This window comes from Pleurodeles waltl, chromosome 8, assembly GCF_031143425.1.
Source record: "Pleurodeles waltl isolate 20211129_DDA chromosome 8, aPleWal1.hap1.20221129, whole genome shotgun sequence".
In the NCBI taxonomy this organism is placed as follows: Eukaryota; Metazoa; Chordata; class Amphibia; order Caudata; family Salamandridae; genus Pleurodeles; species Pleurodeles waltl.
In genome coordinates, this window is record NC_090447.1 from 190,260,323 (window position 1) to 190,281,508 (window position 21,186).

At 44.9% G+C, this 21,186-nt stretch overlaps 1 protein-coding gene across 1 annotated transcript in view; it reads left to right on the forward strand.

Annotated features, from left to right (window-relative positions):
• The first annotated feature begins 8,680 nt into the window (after positions 1–8,680).
• Positions 8,681–21,186, forward strand: part of LOC138249871 (rho guanine nucleotide exchange factor TIAM1-like) — a 29,940-nt gene continuing 17,434 nt past the window's right edge. The window contains exons 1-3 of the mRNA XM_069204050.1: positions 8,681–8,739; positions 14,110–14,212; positions 14,905–14,992. Coding sequence (XP_069060151.1) covers positions 14,131–14,212; positions 14,905–14,992 — 170 coding nt within the window. The 5' untranslated portion in view covers positions 8,681–8,739; positions 14,110–14,130. The remainder of the gene's footprint in view (positions 8,740–14,109; positions 14,213–14,904; positions 14,993–21,186) is intronic.

Here is a 21,186-nt window from a genome sequence, read left to right on the forward strand (position 1 = left end):
CAAACCTCAAAATGTGGCCAACAAAACACTTTTTCCTCATATTTTGGTGACAGAAAGTTCTGGAATCTGAGAGGAGTCACAAATTTCCTTCCACCCAGTGTTCCCCCAAGTCTCCCGATAAAAATGGTACCTCACTTGTGTGGGTAGGCCTAGTGCCCGTGAAAGGAAATGCCCCAAAACAATATCTGGACACGTCCAAATGATCAAATACAAAACTACCAGTTTTTGAGGGGGGTGGGGTAACCTGCTTGTTTTGGTCCTGGGTTCAGCAGCCATACAGGGAAACCTACCAAACCCAGACATTTGTGAAAACTAGACACCTGAGGGAGTCCATGGAGGTGTGACTTGTGTGGATCGCACAGTGTTTTCTTACCCAGAATCCTCAGCAAACATCAAATTTAGCTAAAAAAAAATCACATTTTCCCCACATTTCTGTGTGGGATCACCTCACTAGGGTGAATTTCCTACCACCCAACATTCCCCTCAGTCTCCAGGTAAAAATTGTACCTCACTTGTGTAGGTAGGCCAAGTGCCTGTGACAGGGAAGAGCCAAAAACAGGTCAAAATTGAGGGGGAACCAAAGCGAGTCCAAAAGGGCAGTTTGGAAAGGAAAAAAAAAAACATTTTAAGGCTGACAAGTGGGGCAGAATTTTTTTGGTATAGATGAGACAATGCTGGGTGGTAGGAATTTTGTGGATTCCTGCAGATTCCATCACAAAAATGTGGAAAAAATGTGTGATTTCCAGCAAAGTTGGAGGTTTGCAAGGCATTGTGGGTAAGAAAATGGTGCGGTGCATGAGAAGCACACCACCCTGGACTCACCCAGATGTTTAGTTTTCAGATGTGTCTAGGTCTTGTGGATTTTTCTACATGGCAGCGGCCCAAAGTCCAAAAAGTGCACCACTCACCATTACCAAGAGGGACAATTTTGAGTTAGCCAAGTTCTCATGGCCCAACTGTAAAACCAAAACCCAAAATAATCAAATATCCTCTTTCTTGCTATGGGTTAAGATGTTTTAGTGTGCAGGAGAAGAGCCAAAAGACTGTTACCCCCTTCAGTTGGGGGCTGGCATAACCATGCCCATACTGGTTGGTAGCCACCACCACACAATATTTTTTTAACAAAAAATCCCTGGCATCTAGTAGACTTTCTGCCCCCCCAGGGTGTGTATCGGGGGTAATTGCCCCATCTGCCCACTGGTGGGCAGAACAACACTGGCCCCATTTATTTGGGGTGGGGGTATGACTATAACCCCACCCTCTCATTTTGGAAACAGTCTTCCCTGGTCTCTGGTGGACTTCCTGCCCCCCTTGGAGCAGATGGGCCTTCCAAAAAGAGGCATGGCCAACAGTAATGTGCCCCCATGGGGAGTGACCCTTGCCCAAGGGGCTACCCCCCAAACAAAACACACACATACACACCAATCCCTGGTTCCTAAGTGGTTCCTGACCCCCCTCCCCCACCCAGGGGCAGATCGGCCTAATAGTAATAGGCTGATCTTCCCCCAGGGGGGCAGAAATGGCCTAAATACAATTTGCCCCTCAGGGGGGCGACCCTTGCCTAAGGGGTCGCTCCCCATATATTAAAAAATTAAGTAATCCAAAAAATATATATATCCTTGGTGTCTAGGGGTTTCTGACCCCCTGGGAGAAGATCGGCCTAATTATAATAGGCCGATCTGCCCCCGGGGGGGGCAGAAAAGTCCTAAAAATATTTTGCCCCCCTGGGGAGCGGCCCTTGCCCAAGGGGCCGCTCCCCTCATTTAATAATATAAAAAAAAAAAAAAAATCCCTGGTGTCTAGTGGTTTCTGCCCCCCTTGGGGGCAGATTGGCCTAATGAAAATAGGCCGATCTACCCCCAAGGGGGGCAGAAATGGGCTAAAAGGAATTTTACCCCCCCTGGGGAGAGGCCCTTGCCCAAGGGGCTGCTCCCCTTATGCATACATATAAAAAAAAAAACTCCCTGGTGTCTAGTGGGCATTTCTGCTGCTCGATCATGAGTAAGACATCAAAGGAAAGGAAAGGCCTTTCCTTTCCTTTGATGCCTCTCTCGGCCCCTTCACGTGATCGGAGGAGAAATGCATCTGCATTTCTCCTCTGCGCGCGATCCGGAGCTGATGCCACTGGGGGGGGAGGGGGGAGGCAGGGGTGGAAGGGAACGCAATTCCCCTTCCATCCCTTCCCAGGGGAGAGGGGTGCGACGCCCCCGGGGGAGTGCTAGCGCTTCCCCCCCCGAGGGCCCCTACTTGGACGTACCGGTTATGTCCTGGGCACCCAAGCGGTGCTGCTCAGGACGTAACAGTTACGTCCAGGGCACCCAACGGGTTGAACCACAAGCCTGCACCCAAGTTACTCAGGCAGCCCAAGTTTTATGCGACTCTCTTGATTCCCATTTTGAGAATGAAATAAACAAGATTTATCTGAATTTTTCTAATTCTAAAGAACAGGCATATATCCAGACACAAATAATGTTAATGCTGCATATCCAGCTTGACTCAAGCAGTCTTCTATCTTTCCACCAGAATCAATTCAGCTGGTTCTTACCTCAGCCAATTTTGGGTCTTCCTTTGAAATTTGCCCGCCCAAGATTGTAGTCTCCTTAGGCAAAATATTTGCCCCTCTTGCTCTCTTTTTAACGTATCTATAACTAGTGGGAAAATCGTGTCTCCTTGGAAAGAAGCACAAGTTATCTTGATTCAAAATAAATCTAATGTGCCACCTGATGATTTAAATAACAATGGCCCTATTTCACTACTCCCATTATTGGGCAAGCTATTGGAAAGCTTAATAAACAGATTATAGAGCATCTTGAAGTCAAGTCAGCTCCTGGATTCCTCACAGTCCGGCTTTTGGCCCTTCCACAGCACGGACACCACTCTAGTGACCATTACTGATCACATCAGACGTTTCTTAGACACCAACTGTCCCAATATGCTAGTATTACTGTATTTGTCTGCAGCGTTTGACATGGTGGCACATGCCCAGTTACTTTCAAGACCTAGTGAATGTGGCATCGGTGGTCTAGCACTACAATGGCTTGAAGATTTTCTTACCAACAACACACAAACCATTACTTTAAGTTCTTTCAGATTCCGCACCATGCAATTGGACAAAGGAGTGCCCCAGGGCTCTTGTCTGAGCCCTCCACTATTTAATGTTTATGTTGCACCATTGGCTAAGTTGGTATGACAGCATGGATTAGAAGTGCATTCCTACACAGATGGCACACAGCTATTGTCCTTTTAATGGGGAATTATCTATTGTGAAGGAACATCTTGGTGCTGGTATGAGGGCCATAGTTGCTTGGAGAACTCAGAATTGTCTCTAGCTTAATGCTAGCAAAACTGAGATAGTTATTTGGGATGGCTCGTAACTTCTGAAGTCCAGACTGGTTGGCCACCCAAACTCCCCTGCTCCCACTTTTAGTAAAAAAACTAGGAATTTATTTGGATCAATCTCTCACAATGGCTGACCATATTTATAAAACCACAAGTTTCTGTTTCCATCTGCTTCACCTGTTGAGGTAGGTTTTCCCTCTTCTCCTTCTACCTCAAGGAAAACATTGGTTCAGGCCTTAATTATGAGTCATTTAGACTATGACAATGCCCTACTTGCATCTGTAAATGAGTTTCTGATGTATAAATTACAGGTGGTACAAAACAAGGCAGCACGCCTTATTTGCAATGCGCCAACAAGGACATCAGCAGCCCCTTTACTATGTTCTATTCGCTGGTTGCTGATGCGCACCAGGATTATTTTTTAAATCTGCTATATTACTCATAAGGCACTCATTTGAAAGGGGCCTCACTATTTATCCTCTATCCTTACTATCTAGGTAAAAACCTGCGAGCACGCAACAAAATGCTGCTTTCTGCCACCAGAGTCAAAAAGACCAGGTCGAGGGTAGATCTTTCTCCTAACTGGCTCCCACGTACTCGAACGCTGTCCCATTACAATTATGACAATGTTCTGACCATCTTAAATTTGGAAAGCTACTTAAAACTGAGTTGTTTTAATGTAATGCCTTTTGTTCACCTTGCTGCTTCTTAGTAAGACTTACGCACTGAGATACCCCTCTCGGGGTGAGTCATGCACAATACAAATTGTCCTAACATATTCAGCAAATGGTCCATAGAATCCATGCCACCACAGCACTGCAGCAAAGGGGTATACTCCCTATACTTCCTTATTCCCAAGAAGGGCAGGCACCTTAACAAGTACATCCTGTCAGAGTACTTCAACAAGCTGATACCGCAGGATGTTATTCCTCTACTATAGGAAAGCAACTTCATGACGGCCCTCAACCTTCTTCCACATCCCTATCCAACCTCTACATCTATGGTTCCTCAAGTTTGTGGTAAGCGGACATTATTATCAGTTCAAAGCACTGCCCTTCAAAGCAACCACAGCTCCCAGGGTGTTTACAATGTGTCTTGCAGTTGTAGCCACCCTCCTCAGAAGGAGCGGTGTCCACATCTTTCCTTACCTAGACGATTGGCTGATCAAAAGCACAATGGAATAGCAAAGCATAGCGCACACCGAGGTCACCATACAACTCTTGCAGAGTCTAGACCTTACCATCAATGTCGCCAAGTCTCATCTCCAGCCCCTGCAAGTACAGCCATTCCTCTGGGCCATACTTGACTCACGTATAGGGAAAGCGTACCCCAGCTCTGCAAAGGTCGAAGCACTGCTTCCTCTTTTTTTTTCAGGCAGATCACCAGGTAACTGTCAGAAAGGTCATGCGCCTCCTAGACATGATGGCCTCTTGCATTGCCTTAGTCCCACCTGCCAGGTTACACATGCATCCATTGCAGGAGTGCCTAGCAACACAATGGTCACAAGCAGTGGGTCAATGGGAGGATCTAGTGTTGATCTGAGGGCGTACTCATACCTCTCTGCAGTGATGGAATGCCAACAGCCTGTAGCAAGGCCAACCCTTCCTGGACCCAGTGCTGCAGATGACCATCACATTTGTCTCATGGACTGGGGACTCATTCACAGGACCTGACCATGTATGAGATGTGGACTCCCGAACAGAAGGGTTTCCACATCACCCACCTGGAGTTGCCAGCCATCCAGCTAGCCCTCAAAGAGTTCCTCCCTCACATCCAACACAAAGTGATACTAGTTTAGACAGGCAACACAACTGCCACACACGCACTTCCTACAGTAGTCTGCTCAGCTCAGGGCACTTGGAGGTAGGCAATACATCAGAGTCCATCTCCTGATTGAGCATATACCTGGGTGGGCAACGATTTCACACACATGCTTAGAAGGATGCAGCTACAAGTTCACGAGGGGGCACTCCACCTCCAGGTCCTACTCTCATACTTTCCACCTTGGGGCTTTCCTCACATAAATCTGTTTGCCACTGCAGAAAACACAAAATGCCAAACTTCACCTCCAGATTCCCACAGTCCATGGGCAATGCACTATGGATGAACTGGCAAGGAATATTTGTCTACATTTTCCCCCTCTCCCACTTCTTGCATTTGTGGTTTGAAGGCTTCAACACACATCCCTCAAGAAGCTGCCCATTTGGCCAGGTCTTCTTTCTCAGAATCAAGGCACACTCAGACATGCCAACCCCAAACAGCTCAATCTTGCAGTTTGGCTCATGAGGTCCTAGAGCTCAACCTACCCTCAGAATGTATGGCCATTCTTAAAGAGGAATGCAGACCCACAACCAGAGCTTGCTATGCAGCTAAATGGAAAAGGTTTGTGCAATATGGTCTTCCTAAACGTATTTCCCCTCTTCAAGCAGAAGTCCAGGATATTGTCTGTTATGTGCTTCACTTGCAAAAGGCTGGCCATGCATACATTTCCATCAAACTTCATTTGGCAGCTGTTGCTGCTGACCTTCAAAACAGGGAACCACTTCTGTTTTAAGGGTTCCCCTTATTAAAGCTTTATGGAGGGACTCAAACTGGTTATCTCACCAAGGGTGCCACTATCCCCTAGGTTTGGCATGTAAAACTCCCAGGTTAACTCCTACAGATACTTCACCATACCTGATTGAAAGCCCTTGTATCCAACTATTTAGTACCCAGAGCTCTTCTAGAGGGTCCCTGGGTTCTGCAATCTTGAATCCAAGGTTGGCAGGGAACTCTGGGAGCATTGGAATGGCCAGGCCAGGAAGGTGACACCAGAGCCCACTCCTGATATGTGGTCATCCAGCTGGGTGACCAATCCCCCTTTCAGGCTTATTTAGGGTCTCTCCTTTGGGTGGTTCCTCAGATTCGGCTTGTAATATTCTAGCAGGATTCCTCTGCAATCCTTACTTCGACTTCTGGCCAAAGAAACTGCATCTGGACTCTCTAGGACCCGACAATCTGCAACAAAGACAAATACTTCACCTGCAACGTTGTTTCTCCTGCTCCTTCCAGCTTCTTCAACGGTCATACATCCTCTGAGGACAGCCCGTCTTCAGTCTGCACAGGAAAGAAGAAGGAATGTCCCTTGGAGTGAAGGATTCACTCCCCTGCATCTGTAGGCACCAACAGCAACAACAACTGACTGCGTGGATCCCCTCTCATTCTGAGCTGTGTGGATCCTGCATCACAGGGGGTGGTTAGAAGTGGTCCAGATGGTCCTCTCTACCACCTTTCAAACTTGGGTGGAAGTAAGTCCTTGCCTTCCCACGCAGGGCAGTACCCACTTGCACTGCATCTTTTGCAGCTGCCAAGGCTTGTTGGCACTTCTTCCAAGGGGTCTTCAGACGTCGGGTAGTTCAAGCCCCCAGCATTCCTTCCTGCGACGCACAGTTCCCTGAGTGACTCTCCTGCGGCGTGGGATCCTTTTTCGTAATGCTGCATGGGTGTTAATTTGCACCTTCTGTGTCCCCGTCCTGTGGGACTCCTGTGTGTGCTGCCTGTGCTTCTGTGGGCTCTCTGCAATGCTGAGGGCCCCCTCTGACTGCCACTTCTGGGTTGAGTCCTCCTGAGCCTTGCTGGTCCCCGGCAGCACCACTTTCTGCCAACCGCAGGTTTTGGCTGTGCCAAGGCTTGTTGGTGGAATCCAGACACACAAACCTGACTGCAATTTTCCTTTTGGCGTGGAACATCACCTGCATGCTCCAGGAACTCAACTCTGATTCCAGAGCGTCAGTGCTGACTCTTCTCCCTCTCCGACGACCAACTCCTGATATCCTCAGCTTGGTGGATAGGGGCTCCTACCCCACTGGACTCTGCTGTGTCTTCTGGATTTTGTCCCCTCTTTCCACAGGTCTTCCTGTCCAGGAATCCACTGTTTGTTTCTTGCAGTCATCTCTAGGTTTTGCAATCCTCTTATTTTCTTCTAAGTGGGTGTTCTGGGGAAATGTTAGTCCTGCTCTCTTGGTTGCTGAGGAGTGTTGTGGTACTTACCGTTGTGCTTTCCTGGTACCCCCAGCGACCCTCTGCACACTCCACTTACCTGGGTGGGGGGAGACACTCTCACATTCCATTTTTTTAGTATGTGATTAGTGCAACCCCTAGGTCCACTATTCTCTAGTGTGTTTTACACTATTTGCACTGTTTTCTAACTAATCTTATGCCTATTTCTGACAACTAGTGTATATAACTTGTGTATTGTTTACCTTCTAAGGGAATATTGCCTCTATAGTATTTTTGGTGTTGTGTTACCATAATAAAGTACCTTTATTTTTGTAACACTGACTGTACTCTTTCATGTGTGTAAGTGCTGTGTGACTACAGTGGTTTTGCATGGGTTTTGCATCTCTCCTAGATAAGCCTTGACTGCTCAACCACAGCTACCTCTAGAGAGCCTAGCTTCTAGACACTGCCTCCATTTCACTAATAGGGGATACCTGGACCTAGTATAAAGTTTTAATACCTTAGGTACCCACTACACACCAGGCCAGCTTCCTTCATTAGGTTACACTGTAAACCACACTGTATGAACCGTGCACAACAAATAGTGTGAATATGATTTGAGAAACAGCTAAATAGTAAATCATATGGGGGTAGGTAGGGAACAAAGGCTAGTTTCCATGGGTCCTTCTGCCCATGTCTAACAGTTGTGAAAGCAAGTGGTTCTATTTTCATCTTGTGATCTGTAAACTTTTCAGAATTCCTGAAATATTAATTAGGTAACACAGAAAGACAACAATGGCATTGTGAATAGACTTACCTCAAGTGCACACCAGTGGCAGCTGCATGACCTAGAGGAACAGTAAATAACTCAGAGAATGCGCTTGAGGCCCCACTATGACAAAAATAACTAACATCTGTGTTTCCTTCACTGCTGCCTCGACAACCCTGATTCTCATGACAATCAAGGTCTTTGAGAGACTCTGCAGCCTTTTCAATTGGTAATAAACTCAGAGTGGCTGTGAAGTTCTAATAATTGCTTAACTAAGGAATTGTAATTGTCATGTTATGTTGATAAATATTCTGCTTGCAGAAGCATGCATTTTTATTTTTATCAAAAACTTGGAGATTTATTCAAAAATCGTAACCTTCCACTAAAACAACATTGTGCCTGATGCCAGTTTTCCACCCACTCATTTGAAGTTTTCAAGCACATGCAACAGCTTTTAAACTATTTATGCAGGTAGCTATTAGCTGGCATTCCGTATGCATTTAAAACGTTTTGAATGGCATTATATTCATTTTTTCCACTTCTTTATTAGTATTTTATGAACATGCATGTTTTTTCTCTCTTTCTGTTTTCCAGTGTTCAAAACGGCGGTAGTCCTTGTCTATAAAGATGGTTCCAAACAGAAGAAAAAGCTTGTAAGTTATTTTTCCCATTTTTATTTGGGGCTATTGAGGTGCCACTGCAAATGATAGCCATGTATTTTTAGGACTGGCTTAACACCCCTATTGTTTCCAGTTCTTTAAAATATCGGAGAGTGAACATAGGAGTATAACTCTCTCACCTAATGCTATTGCTTCTTGGTGTACTATTTGACCTTGTGTTGAGTGCTTGCATTGGCAAGCGTGCAAGATTATTTCACGTTTAATTTTTTGTTTTTCTTTTTTAGCACACCAGACTTTAAATCTACAAAACCAAATCAGTCCAGGGGTAGGGCACCTTAGTACCCACCAGAGCTAACTCAATTCAAAAGAGAAGCTAGAAAGAAGGAGAGAGAGTGGAGGAAGGTGTATAGTGATAACTGCAAAAGAGGTTATAGAACAGTCATAAAAAGTTACAAACAGGCAAATAGGCAGGGTAGAATCTGTTACCCCCAAAAGAAAATAGACACTGCTCCAAAAGCATCAAGGGAGCTATATTCATTAGTCAACAACTCCATGACTCCTCAGTCATGCGCAACTGGACCTTAACCCTCCTATAGAATGCTGCAATATGCTTGCCAGTCATTTCACTAACAAAATTAAAGATATTTTGACCCGCTTCCTACCATCTACCATTCCCAATTCCTGTGGCCAATCAAAGAAACATGCCGGCCCCACTCTGGCTGCCTTTCCAGCATTAAATAGTGAAACTTTGAAACTTATTCTTGAGTCTGTTAAACAAGGCTCTGTGTTGGATCTTGCCCCACAAGATATTCTAAGCCAACGTGGCGTGTCCATATTAGACACCAACAGGAATATCCTCAACCACTTGCTTGAAACAGGACAAATACATAATGCATTGAAACAAGCTATAGTGAAGCCATTATTAAAGAAACCAATGGCAAACCCTGAACTAGCAGACATCTACAGACCTATTTCCTTGTTCCCAGCAGTGAGCAAAATACTGAAAAAACCCATGTTAATCAACGTGTTCAGTTTTTTAGAACTGCGTGACATTTATCATCCCACTCAGGGTTTAGGTCTGGCCGCAGTACGGAGACTTCACTGTTGGTAGCCACCGAACAGCTCTGCTCTATTCTAGACTAAGGTGGCTCAGTGGCAGTGATTATGCTGGATTTGAGTGCAGCCTTCAATGTGGTGTCACTTGCCATCCTCATTCAGAGGATGCTGGATGTTAGCATTACAGGGACTGCCATCAAACAGCTGGAAGCCTTTTTAGCTGACAGGAGCTTCCAAGTGTGTGACGACTCCTTTGCCTCCACTGTCCATCCAGTTGTCATGGGGAGTCCCACAGGGCTCCTCGCTTAGCCCCACATTGTTTAAACGTGTATGTACGGCCACTGGCCGAAATTGTCCACTCACATGGGCTTACCGTAGTTTCATATGCTGATGACACTAAGGTTATCCTGCCTGTTACATCCAGTACCACTCAAACTACCTCCCAACTAAATTCTTGCAGTAGGGAGGTTACGTATTGGATGTCCAGTAGTAGGCTAAAGCTTAATGGTGGTAAAACTGAGGTTCTGGTGCTAGGAAGCAATAGCTCTTGGTGGCAGGAACTTTCATGGGCAGACTATCTGAGAGCTAGTCCTAAGCCAACCCATGCAGTAAAAAGTCTAGGAGTCTGGATAGATGACAGGCTCATGATGGAGACACAAGTAAATAAATTAGCAGGTTCCTGCTTTGGCTTTTAAAGATCTTTATGGAAATTCTTACAAATACTACCTTTCCCTACGTGAAGGATAGTGGTACAGTCTTAAAATCTCACCTTGATTATGGCAAATCCCTGTTTCTTGGGAGCCCGAAATATGTGATCAATAGGCTCCAAGTGGTGCAAAATGCAGCCACTAGAATTCTTCACAAACTACCAAAGCATCAAGCAGCCAGGGCAGCTCTTGCAGCCCTGCACTGGCTTCCAATTAAAAAAAGAAATCACTTTAGGGCTCTCTTTATAGCGCTTTAGGCCATTTATGGGAGCGGCCTACTGACTTTTTGATCCCTGCTTACTCCTTGCGCTCCAGGAAGAGTTCTTAATTCTAGTAACCAGGGATTTCTGGTGGTGCCAAAGGTCAAAAGAGCAAGGAGCGGAGGTCTCTTTTGCTTTCTTCATCTCCAGGCTTTGGAATGCTCTTCTGGTTTCTTTTGGAAGGTATCAGTCAGAAGCCTGTTTCAGGAAAATGCTAAAATCCCACATTTTTATAATGTGGCCTGCGTAAATGATTTATCTCAGTTTCATGGAAGGGTTGTCTTGCATCTAGCATGGGGAGGCTGTTTAGGGTAGCCATGGGCTATACAAGTACAATTGCTTTTAATTCTGAATGCTTGTTTCATTTGAAGTCTGTCTCTTTCATTTTATTTAATGTAGAAAAGAATTCTTTAGAAGTGTGAAATAAAACTACTTTTGAATTTGTGTGTGCACACACTTCCCTGTATTTACAAACAAATGGTTCATTTGTGTCTTTCACCATGACTTTTATTTGATAATTAACACAGTACTTGTTGAGCCTTTGGCAGACCTAGCATCCTTGACATGGTTCTCCACAGTGTTTTGCCTTCAAACCTCCTGTTTCGCTAACTTTGTTTTTGCTGGCTTTAGGACTCTGCACTCTTTACCACTGCTAAAGTGTTTGTGCTCCCTCATTAAAATATGGAAGAATTGTCTTCTACACAGTTGGCATATTTAATTTACCTATGCATCCCTAGAAAAGTGGCACTACCCGTGCCCAAGGCCTGTAAATGAAATGCTGCTAGTGGGCCTGCAGCACAGATTGTGCCGCCCATTTAAGTAGCTCTTTCAAACATGTCTCAGTCCTGCCATTGCAGCCTGTGTGTGTAGTTTTAAACTGCCATTCAACCTCGCAAAATAAACCTTTTACCAGGCCTAAACATTCTTTTTTACTACCGAGGGCAGGGTGCAGCGTATTTAAAAAGTGGGACATGTACTAATAAGTTTTACATGTGCCAGGTAGTGAAAAACTCGTATTCATTTTTCACTACAACGAACCTACATCTCCTTTAGGATAACATTGGAGTTACCTTATTATGTATAATAAAGTACAATTTCCTAATGGGAGCAGGTGATTAGTTGATGTTTGGTGTCTTTAGAATTGTGATGAAAAATTCTCTCTCGTGGTGAAGTCAGATTTCAAAGTACAATTTTGAAATTGTCACTTTTAGAAAAAGTTTAGCAACACAAAAGGATGATGGACGGAGAGCTGAAACCTTTCAACCACTCACCCCCAGTCACAGCTCTGGGTCTAATCCATTGTTCTTTTGCTCACCATGCCACCCCAGTTTGGACCCAGCCATATGTAACTCAGTCCTGACCTTGTTCCCCATGGGAGCAGTCCAGCCCAAACTGCCAGGCCAGGTCCTCCCTGGACCGGAAACAAGCATCCTTTCTTGCCCTACCCATTTAATGCCTGCAGCCTGTCTTTGGGTCAACATGGGTGGGTGCAGTTGTGCTTTGTGTATTCCCCCTAGATAGCCACACACAATAGAGAGCTGTATGAACCATCACTGGCAGGATGAGAGTGCAGAGCTGGGCACAGCTCTCCTTACACTTGAATAGGCGGTGTCCTGCCTCATCCTGCCTCCACACAAAGGGCTGCATACCCCCTGTAGTTAGTCTGGAGCCAGGACAGGGAAGGCAGGGTGCCTGTGGACTTAAAAAAGAAACCTCTAGAAGCTTATCACACTTCAAAAGAGGCCCAGGTATTTTCAATGAAGAGCCTCACAATGCTTCACAACCAGGATTTAAGGTTCTCTTGTTCAGCAGGACCAACTGTGTCCCTTTAGCTGGACCACCTTTCATTGTGCTCTGCCTGAATTTTGTGACTCTGTCCCAGTAAATCATGACCAGATATCCTGAGTTTGCACTATGTGCTTTTTGTCACTGTTGTCACTAACATCTTTAAAATTGCATATCTCCGGTTCTACTAATTGGACCTTTGTTGTTTTTGTTCTTGTTTTATTCAGTAAAAATTACTCTAGTTTTCTAATCTGATGTGGGGTTCTTTTTGTGTGGCGTTTTCACTCTTTTACTGTTTGTAGTGTTGCACAAATACTTTGCAGATTGCCTCGGAGTTAAGCCTGACCTTTCTGTGCCAAGCTGTGACAGAGGGTTGAGCACAGGGTAATTTAGGGTTGGCTTGTGCCTCACCCTGACAAGGATTGTGATTGCTGCTTGAGAACTGTTTCACCCCCCTCAACCAGGAGCCCAATTTCTTTCACATACCATGTAATGGTCAATTGGTTTATTTTTTATTAAAATGGTGCTTCTACACTATGGACCCATCATTCCTATTCGCCTATCAAGAATGAGCAATTTGTACGCAAACTGTTTTGAGAATGGGAATTAAATTTGCCATGCGACCTACCATTGAATAAGTTGCATCACAAGTTGTCTATTCTCAGGGATTTGCAAATGACCTGCCAAAGAAGTTGGTAATCCATCATAACCCATTAGTGGTTTCTGACACATTAATTTCCAAATATATGTTCTGATGTCAAAATAACATCTCTACCTACCTCTCTTGTGACTCTAGACACTTGTTTAAAAATAGATCTGGCTGTATTTTGTGCATTAATGCTTGTCACGTTTAATTAGCCTGCCAAAGATGATACCTACGCATCAAACCTGTTCATACCTCAAAGATACATAAAACATAAGAAGTTTGGTAGTATTTGATGAGGACCTTATTCATCTCAAGCACTGTAAAGTGGTGGCATCTTATTTCTGGAAAATCTTCCTTGTATTTCCTTTCCAATAATGTATATGCATTTTCAGTAATTTACAACATCAGTGACATTACATACTTCTTTGGAAGCCATATATAAGTATAATTTCATTCATTTGTTATATTGGTTCCTTTTTGTCTGAGGTGTCAAGTAGGTCAGGCGGGTTATGGTATGAAAAAGGACATACTTGGCCAAGTACAATAATGCTCATGTATCTATTCCAATAGCTTTTCTTATTGAGTCACCTAAATAAATAAGTTTTCCTCCTGCGTCTTTCCTTCTGTATCCAGCAAACCAACTTGTCAGGAGTTGTTAGAAATTATGAATTAATTACAGCCTGTATTTACTGCCATACATAACTACCCTGGCCACATGCATTCCCTCTGAATTTACTGTTATTAAACGACTGGTAACTTGAATAAATGGCCAGTATCAAACTAGGAGGGCATTTTACCAAGATGTCATAGATTTATTAGCAGTTTTTAAACTGTTATGTAGTCTAAGAATATTTAATATTACTGCCTTTCACATTTAGCTAATCCTTGAACAGCATGTCAGCTTTCGATGTCAGCTTAAGCCATAGACTAACCACAGTTTTTATTTTAGGGGGGATCTCACCGTTTCTCAATGATTGAAGACCGGGATGCCTTCCGATTTCGTCATATGATTTCCTTTGAGGCACTGCAGATTCGATCTCTAGCTAGCGGAGGTAATGGTCATTCTCTTTATTGCATAACAGTAATGGTTAATAATGCTGATGACTATTTTGGATGTCTTTCCTATCCTGGTATACCAAAACCTTTGCACTCATGGCTTGTCTCAGCCATTTACTAAGAGGTAGTTTTCACCCCAGGTGTGCAACAGATGTGGATCAAAATTGTTAAACTAATTGTTCGTGAGACATTTACTGGTTTAATACTCCTTTACAAACATGGCTGCTCAGTTTACAGTTATGTATCACTAATGATCATGGTATAAATTGGACTAGATAGATATTAATTTCAGTGGTTTGACAGTAGTGTTAAAGACAGTATAGCATGGGGATCATTTCAATGTGGTATCAAATGCATTCATTGGACTAATATTCCAAGTAAATAGATGCATACCTAGTTTCAAAACTGTTGCAAGGACGTACAACCATGCACAATATTTGAGGCTGTTTGCTCAACATTTCCGACATCCTGCAACTACAAAGAAACCCTTTTGAATTATACATTTTGAACAGAATTATCTTGCAATTTAGCAGTATCAAATCATGCCTGTGAATTGAAAACATTGTCATGGAAGCCTCTTTGGAGAGAAGTCCATTTTCTATACTTAGTGAGCAGGAAACAGGGAGGCACTTTAAACTTCTGTAATTAGCCTGTCTAATTTACACTCGTTTTGTGTCCCTCTACACAGATGCAGAGACTAATTTGGTTTGTGAGATAGTCCATGTGAAATCTGAATCAGAAGGAAGGCCGGAGCAGTCCTTCCATCTCTGCAGCAGGTAAGGGTCCTTGAGCAACTTCTTTCACAAAGCAAGCTTTGGGTCATTATGCATCAGTGAACAATCTGGTTCCAGTTTCCATCAGTGCTCTGTCACTTCAGTTACAGAAATAGAACTTTCGCTGAAAATCGTTCACTATTTAGAACTATAAAAGTGAATTTTGAGCAAAATACATTTGCTGATTTTTGCATTAGGAATTTGCTGTGTCTTTTCAAATTAGTGATAGAAGTAACATAGGTATACATTTTAGCATTGTATGTAGCATGGACATACTCTATTGAAAAGTTGTGATTTTCCTGTTTGAAAATGAATGTTCTTGTTTTGCATGCAAAGGTTTCTTGACCTGTTTGGCCCTTCCTGATGATTTTCTTTAGTAGCTGCATTTCTTTGTGGCATGCTTATATTTAAAAAAACATGAGAAACATTCTAAAGCCAGGATACGGACGACATTGCCTCCATTTCATAGAATACATTGGGAGCAGGAGATGTAGATATATACATGTAAAAACATTTACACGAGCAGAAGGGAGAGAAACCCTAGGGCATGAAATGCTCTTAGACTGAGAATATACTTTGCTCGTGCACTCGGAGAGAGAGGCACTGATGTACACTCTGTAACCAAACACAAAATCATTGATCAAACCAGAGCTTGTTGGAATGTTACATACCCACCGTCCTTCTCCACCAGTCCACCCCACCACTGGGGTGAGTGATCACTTACAAGATGCACAAGAGCCAAGTTGCCATGAAAATGCCTATTGATGCACTGTAATAGCTAATGCTACACTGTAATGTCACCTCTACAGAAAAGCGTGAGGGGCAGAGAAAAAAAACATTTGCATCCTGTGGAGATGACCTATAACTAGCTTTCCTGATTCTGGTAGTTCCAAGCCAGTGGTTCTCAAGCTTTTTAGCCCACAACCCTATTTTTTAGAATAACAAACGTTCACGACCCTCCTACCTTTAATGAACATGGGGGGTGATTTTTGAATGTAACCTAAAACATTGTTTTGAGTAGTGCATTGCCATTTACACACAGCACATTCTCCATTGAAATGGCCATTTACTTTGCACAGATATACGGTTTTACTGATAAAGCTATTTTGCACACAAATGCTAATGTGTGGAAAAGAGGTTTCTATAAATATTAATTGTTTGTACATCAACATTTAAACTGTCTGTATTTGTTTTGATCCTACTAAAATCTCTGAATTACAAAAAAACTATTCTTAGTTGTTTTCTTTCCCAATTGCTGAATGCATGCAGTTCATTTACATGTTTTTATATTCGGTTGTGTGTTGCAAAAAAACTACATCCTAAGATTATCATATAATTCACTTTAAAAACTCCTCACTTTGGAGACGGGAAGAAAAGTAAACACCCATTCCATGTTACAAGAATAAGCAGTAGCTTGTCAGAAGACATAGCTTGACATTTGACACCTTTCGTTTATGCACACAAATGTGACCAGATAAACACATCATTTAAACACTTTTTTTTTATTGCTTAGACTTTCACGAACCACCAAAAAAACAGCTCACAACCTACCAGTGTGCAGTGATCCACAGTTTGGAAAACAACGTTCTAAGCAATACAGAAGTCTGTTAAAAGCACCTGCCCCATGATCATTTATCCAAGGGGTGGTGGTCTCTCCAACTGTGACATTGCACTTACTTAAGGTTTGTAGTTAGTCAGCTATATTTTTGTTATAAAGTACTGTATTTGCACACTCGGGGCTGTATTACAGAAGTGTCCCAGGGGTGCAACGGGCATGTGCGCCCACTTTGTGTGCTTCCTGGGCACTTTGGTGTTAAAGAATGGGCCGCAGATGCTTGTCTGGCCCCTTCTGTAATACCAATAGTGCTGGAGCACAAATAGCACCAGTGCCATCACCAAAGTGCTATCCCTATTGGGGGAATCCTCCATCTGCAAGATGGAGGATTTCTAAAAGTTAGAGTCACTTCAGCTCAGGACACCTTAGGGGCTGTCCTGACTGCCCAGTGACTCCTCCTTGTTATTCTCATTATTTCCTCCGGCCTTGTCGCCAAAAGTGGGGCCGTGGCCGGAGGGGGCAGGCAACTCCACTAGCTGGAGTGCCCTGTGGTGCTGGAACAAAGGGGGTGAGCCTTTGAGGCTCACCGCCAGGTGTTACAGCTCCTGCCTGGGGGAGGTGTTAGCATCTCCACCCAGTGCAGGCTTTGTTACTGGCCTCAGAGTGACAAAGGCACTCTCCCCATGGGGCCAGCAACATGTCTCTAGTGTGGCAGGCTGCTGGAACTAGTCAGCCTACACAGACAGTCGGTTAAGTTTCAGGGGGCACCTCTAAGGTGCCCTCTGGGGTGTATTTTGCAATAAAATGTACACTGGCATCAGAGTGCATTTATTGTGCTGAGAAGTTTGATACCAAACTTCCCAGTTTTCGGTGTAGCCATTATGGTGCTGTGGAGTTCGTGTTTGACAGACTCCCAGACCATATACTCTTATGGCTACCCTGCACTTACAATGTCTAAGGTTTTGTTTAGACACTGTAGGGGTACCATGCTCATGCACTGGTACCCTCACCTATGGTATAGTGCACCCTGCCTTAGGGCTGTAAGGCCTGCTAGAGGGGTGTCTTACCTATACTGCATAGGCAGTGAGAGGCTGGCATGGCACCCTGAGGGGAGTGCCATGTCGACTTACTCGTTTTGTCCTCACTAGCACAGACAAGCTGGCAAGCAGTGTGTCTGTGCTGAGTGAGAGGTCTCCAGGGTGGCATAAGACATGCTGCAGCCCTTAGAGACCTTCCTTGGCATCAGGGCCCTTGGTACTAGAAGTACCAGTTACAAGGGACTTATCTGGATGCCAGGGTCTGCCAATTGTGGATACAAAAGTACAGGTTAGGGAAAGAACACTGGTGCTGGGGCCTGGTTAGCAGGCCTCAGCACACTTTCAATTGTAAACATAGCGTCAGCAAAGGCAAAAAGTCAGGGGGCAACCATGCCAAGGAGGCATTTCCTTACACAACCCCCCCCCCAAACGAAAGAGGATGAGACTAACCTTTCCCAAGAGAGTCTTCATTTTCTAAGTGGAAGAACCTGGAAAGGCCATCTGCATTGGCATGGGCAGTCCCAGGTCTGTGTTCCACTATAAAGTCCATTCCCTGTAGGGAGATGGACCACCTCAACAGTTTAGGATTTTCACCTTTCATTTGCATCAGCCATTTGAGAGGTCTGTGGTCAGTTTGAACTAGGAAGTGAGTCCCAAAGAGGTATGGTCTCAGCTTCTTCAGGGACCAAACCACAGCAAAGGCCTCCCTCTCAATGGCACTCCAACGCTGCTCCCTGGGGAGTAACCTCCTGCTAATGAAAGCAACAGGCTGGTCAAGGCCATCATCATTTGTTTGGGACAAAACTGCCCCTATCCCATGTTCAGAGGCATCAGTCTGCACAATGAACTGCTTAGAATAATCTGGAGCTTTTAGAACTGGTGCTGAGCACATTGCTTGTTTCAGGGTGTCAAAGGCCTGTTGGCATTCCACAGTCCAGTTCACTTTCTTGGGCATTTTCTTGGAGGTGAGTTCAGTGAGGGCTGTCACAATGGATCCATATCCCTTCACAAACCTCCTGTAATACCCAGTCAAGCCAAGGAATGCCCTGACTTGAGTCTGGGTTTTTGGAGCTACCCAGTCCAGAATAGTCTGGATCTTGGGTTGGAGTGGCTGAACTTGGCCTCCACCTACAAGGTGGCCCAAGTAAACCACAGTTCCCTGCCCTATCTGGCATTTGGATGCCTTGATAGAGAGGCCTGCAGATTGCAGAGCCTTCAAAACCTTCTTCAGGTGGACCAGGTGATCCTGCCAGGTGGAGCTAAAGACAGCAATATCATCAAGATAAGCTGTGCTAAAGGACTCCAAGCCAGCAAGGACTTGATTCACCAACCTTTGGAAGGTGGCAGGGGCATTCTTTAAACCAAAGGGCATAACAGTAAACTGATAATGCCCATCCGGTGTGGAGAATGCTGTTTTCTCTTTTGCTCCAGGTGCCATTTTTATTTGCCAGTACCCTGCTGTCAAGTCAAAGGTACTTAAGAATTTGGCAGCACCTAATTTATCTATGAGCTCATCAGCTCTTGGAATTGGATGAGCATCTGTCTTGGTGACAGAATTGAGCCCTCTGTAGTCCACACAAAACCTCATCTCTTTCTTTCCATCTTTGGTGTGAGGTTTGGGGACTAAGACCACTGGGCTAGCCCAGGGGCTGTCAGAGCGCTCAATTACTCCCAATTCCAGCATCTTGTGGACTTCCACCTTGATGCTTTCCTTAACATGGTCAGATTGTCTAAAGATTTTGTTCTTGACAGGCATGCTGTCTCCTGTGTCCACATCATGGGTACACAGGTGTGTCTGACCAGGGGTTAAGGAGAAGAGTTCAGGAAACTGTTGTAGGACTCTCCTACAATCAGCTTGCTGTTGGCCAGAGAGGGTGTCTGAGTAGATCACTCCATCTACTGTGCCATCTTTTGGGTCTGATGACAGAAGATCAGGGAGAGGTTCACTCTCTGCCTCCTGATCCTCATCTGTTACCATCAACAGATTCACATCAGCCCTGTCATGGAAGAGCTTAAGGCGGTTCACATGGATCACCCTCTTGGGGCTCCTGCTTGTGCCCAGGTCCACCAGGTAGGTGACCTGACTCTTCCTTTCTAGTACTGGGTAAGGGCCACTCCATTTGTCCTGGAGTGCCCTGGGAGCCACAGGCTCCAGAACCCAGACTTTCTGCCCTGGTTGGAACTCAACCAGTGCAGCCTTTTGGTCATACCAAAACTTCTGGAGCTGTTGGCTGGCCTCAAGGTTTTTGGTTGCCTTTTCCATGTACTCTGCCATTCTAGAGCGAAGGCCAAGTACATAGTCCACTATGTCTTGTTTAGGCTCATGGAGAGGTCTCTCCCAGCCTTCTTTAACAAGAGCAAGTGGTCCCCTTACAGGATGACCAAACAGAAGTTCAAAGGGTGAGAATCCTACTCCCTTCTGTGGCACCTCTCTGTAAGCAAAAAGCAGACATGGCAAGAGGACATCCCATCTCCTTTTGAGTTTTTCTGGGAGCCCCATGATCATGCCTTTTAATGTCTTGTTGAATCTCTCAACTAAGCCATTAGTTTGTGGATGGTATGGTGTAGTGAATTTGTAAGTCACTCCACACTCATTCCACATGTGTTTTAGGTATGCTGACATGAAGTTGGTACCTCTGTCAGACACCACCTCCTTAGGGAAACCCACTCTGGTAAAGATACCAATGAGGGCCTTGGCTACTGCAGGGGCAGTAGTCGACCTAAGGGGAATAGCTTCAGGATACCTAGTAGCATGATCCACTACTACTAGGATGTACATATTTCCTGAGGCTGTGGGAGGTTCTAGTGGACCAACTATGTCCACACCCACTCTTTCAAAGGGAACCCCCACCACTGGAAGTGGAATGAGGGGGGCCTTTGGATGCCCACCTGTCTTACCACTGGCTTGACAGGTGGGGCAGGAGAGGCAAAACTCCTTAACCATGTTGGACATATTGGGCCAGTAGAAGTGGTTGACTAGCCTCTCCCACGTCTTGGTTTGTCCCAAATGTCCAGCAAGGGGAATGTCATGGGCCAATGTTAGGATGAACTCTCTGAACAGCTGAGGCACTACCACTCTCCTAGTGATACCAGGTTTGGGGTCTCTGGCCTCAGTGTACAGGAGTCCATCTTCCCAATAGACCCTATGGGTTCCATTTTTCTTGCCCTTAGACTCTTCAGCAGCTTGCTGCCTAAGGCCTTCAAGAGAGGGACAGGTTTCTTGTCCCTTACACAGCTCCTCCCTTGAGGGTCCCCCTGGGCCTAAGAGCTCAACCTGATAAGGTTCAAGCTCCAAAGGCTCAGTTCCCTCAGAGGGCAGAACTTCTTCCTGAGAAGAGAGGTTCCCTTTCTTTTGCTGTGTTGCAGTTGGTTTCCCAACTGACTTTCCTTTCCTCTTGGTAGGCTGGGCCATTCTTCCAGACTCCAGCTCTACTTGTTCACCCTGTGCCTTGCACTGTGCTCTTGTTTTCACACACACCAGTTCAGGGATACCCAGCATTGCTGCATGGGTTTTTAGTTCTACCTCAGCCCATGCTGAGGACTCCAGGTCATTTCCAAGCAGACAGTCCACTGGGATATTTGAGGAGACCACCACCTGTTTCAGG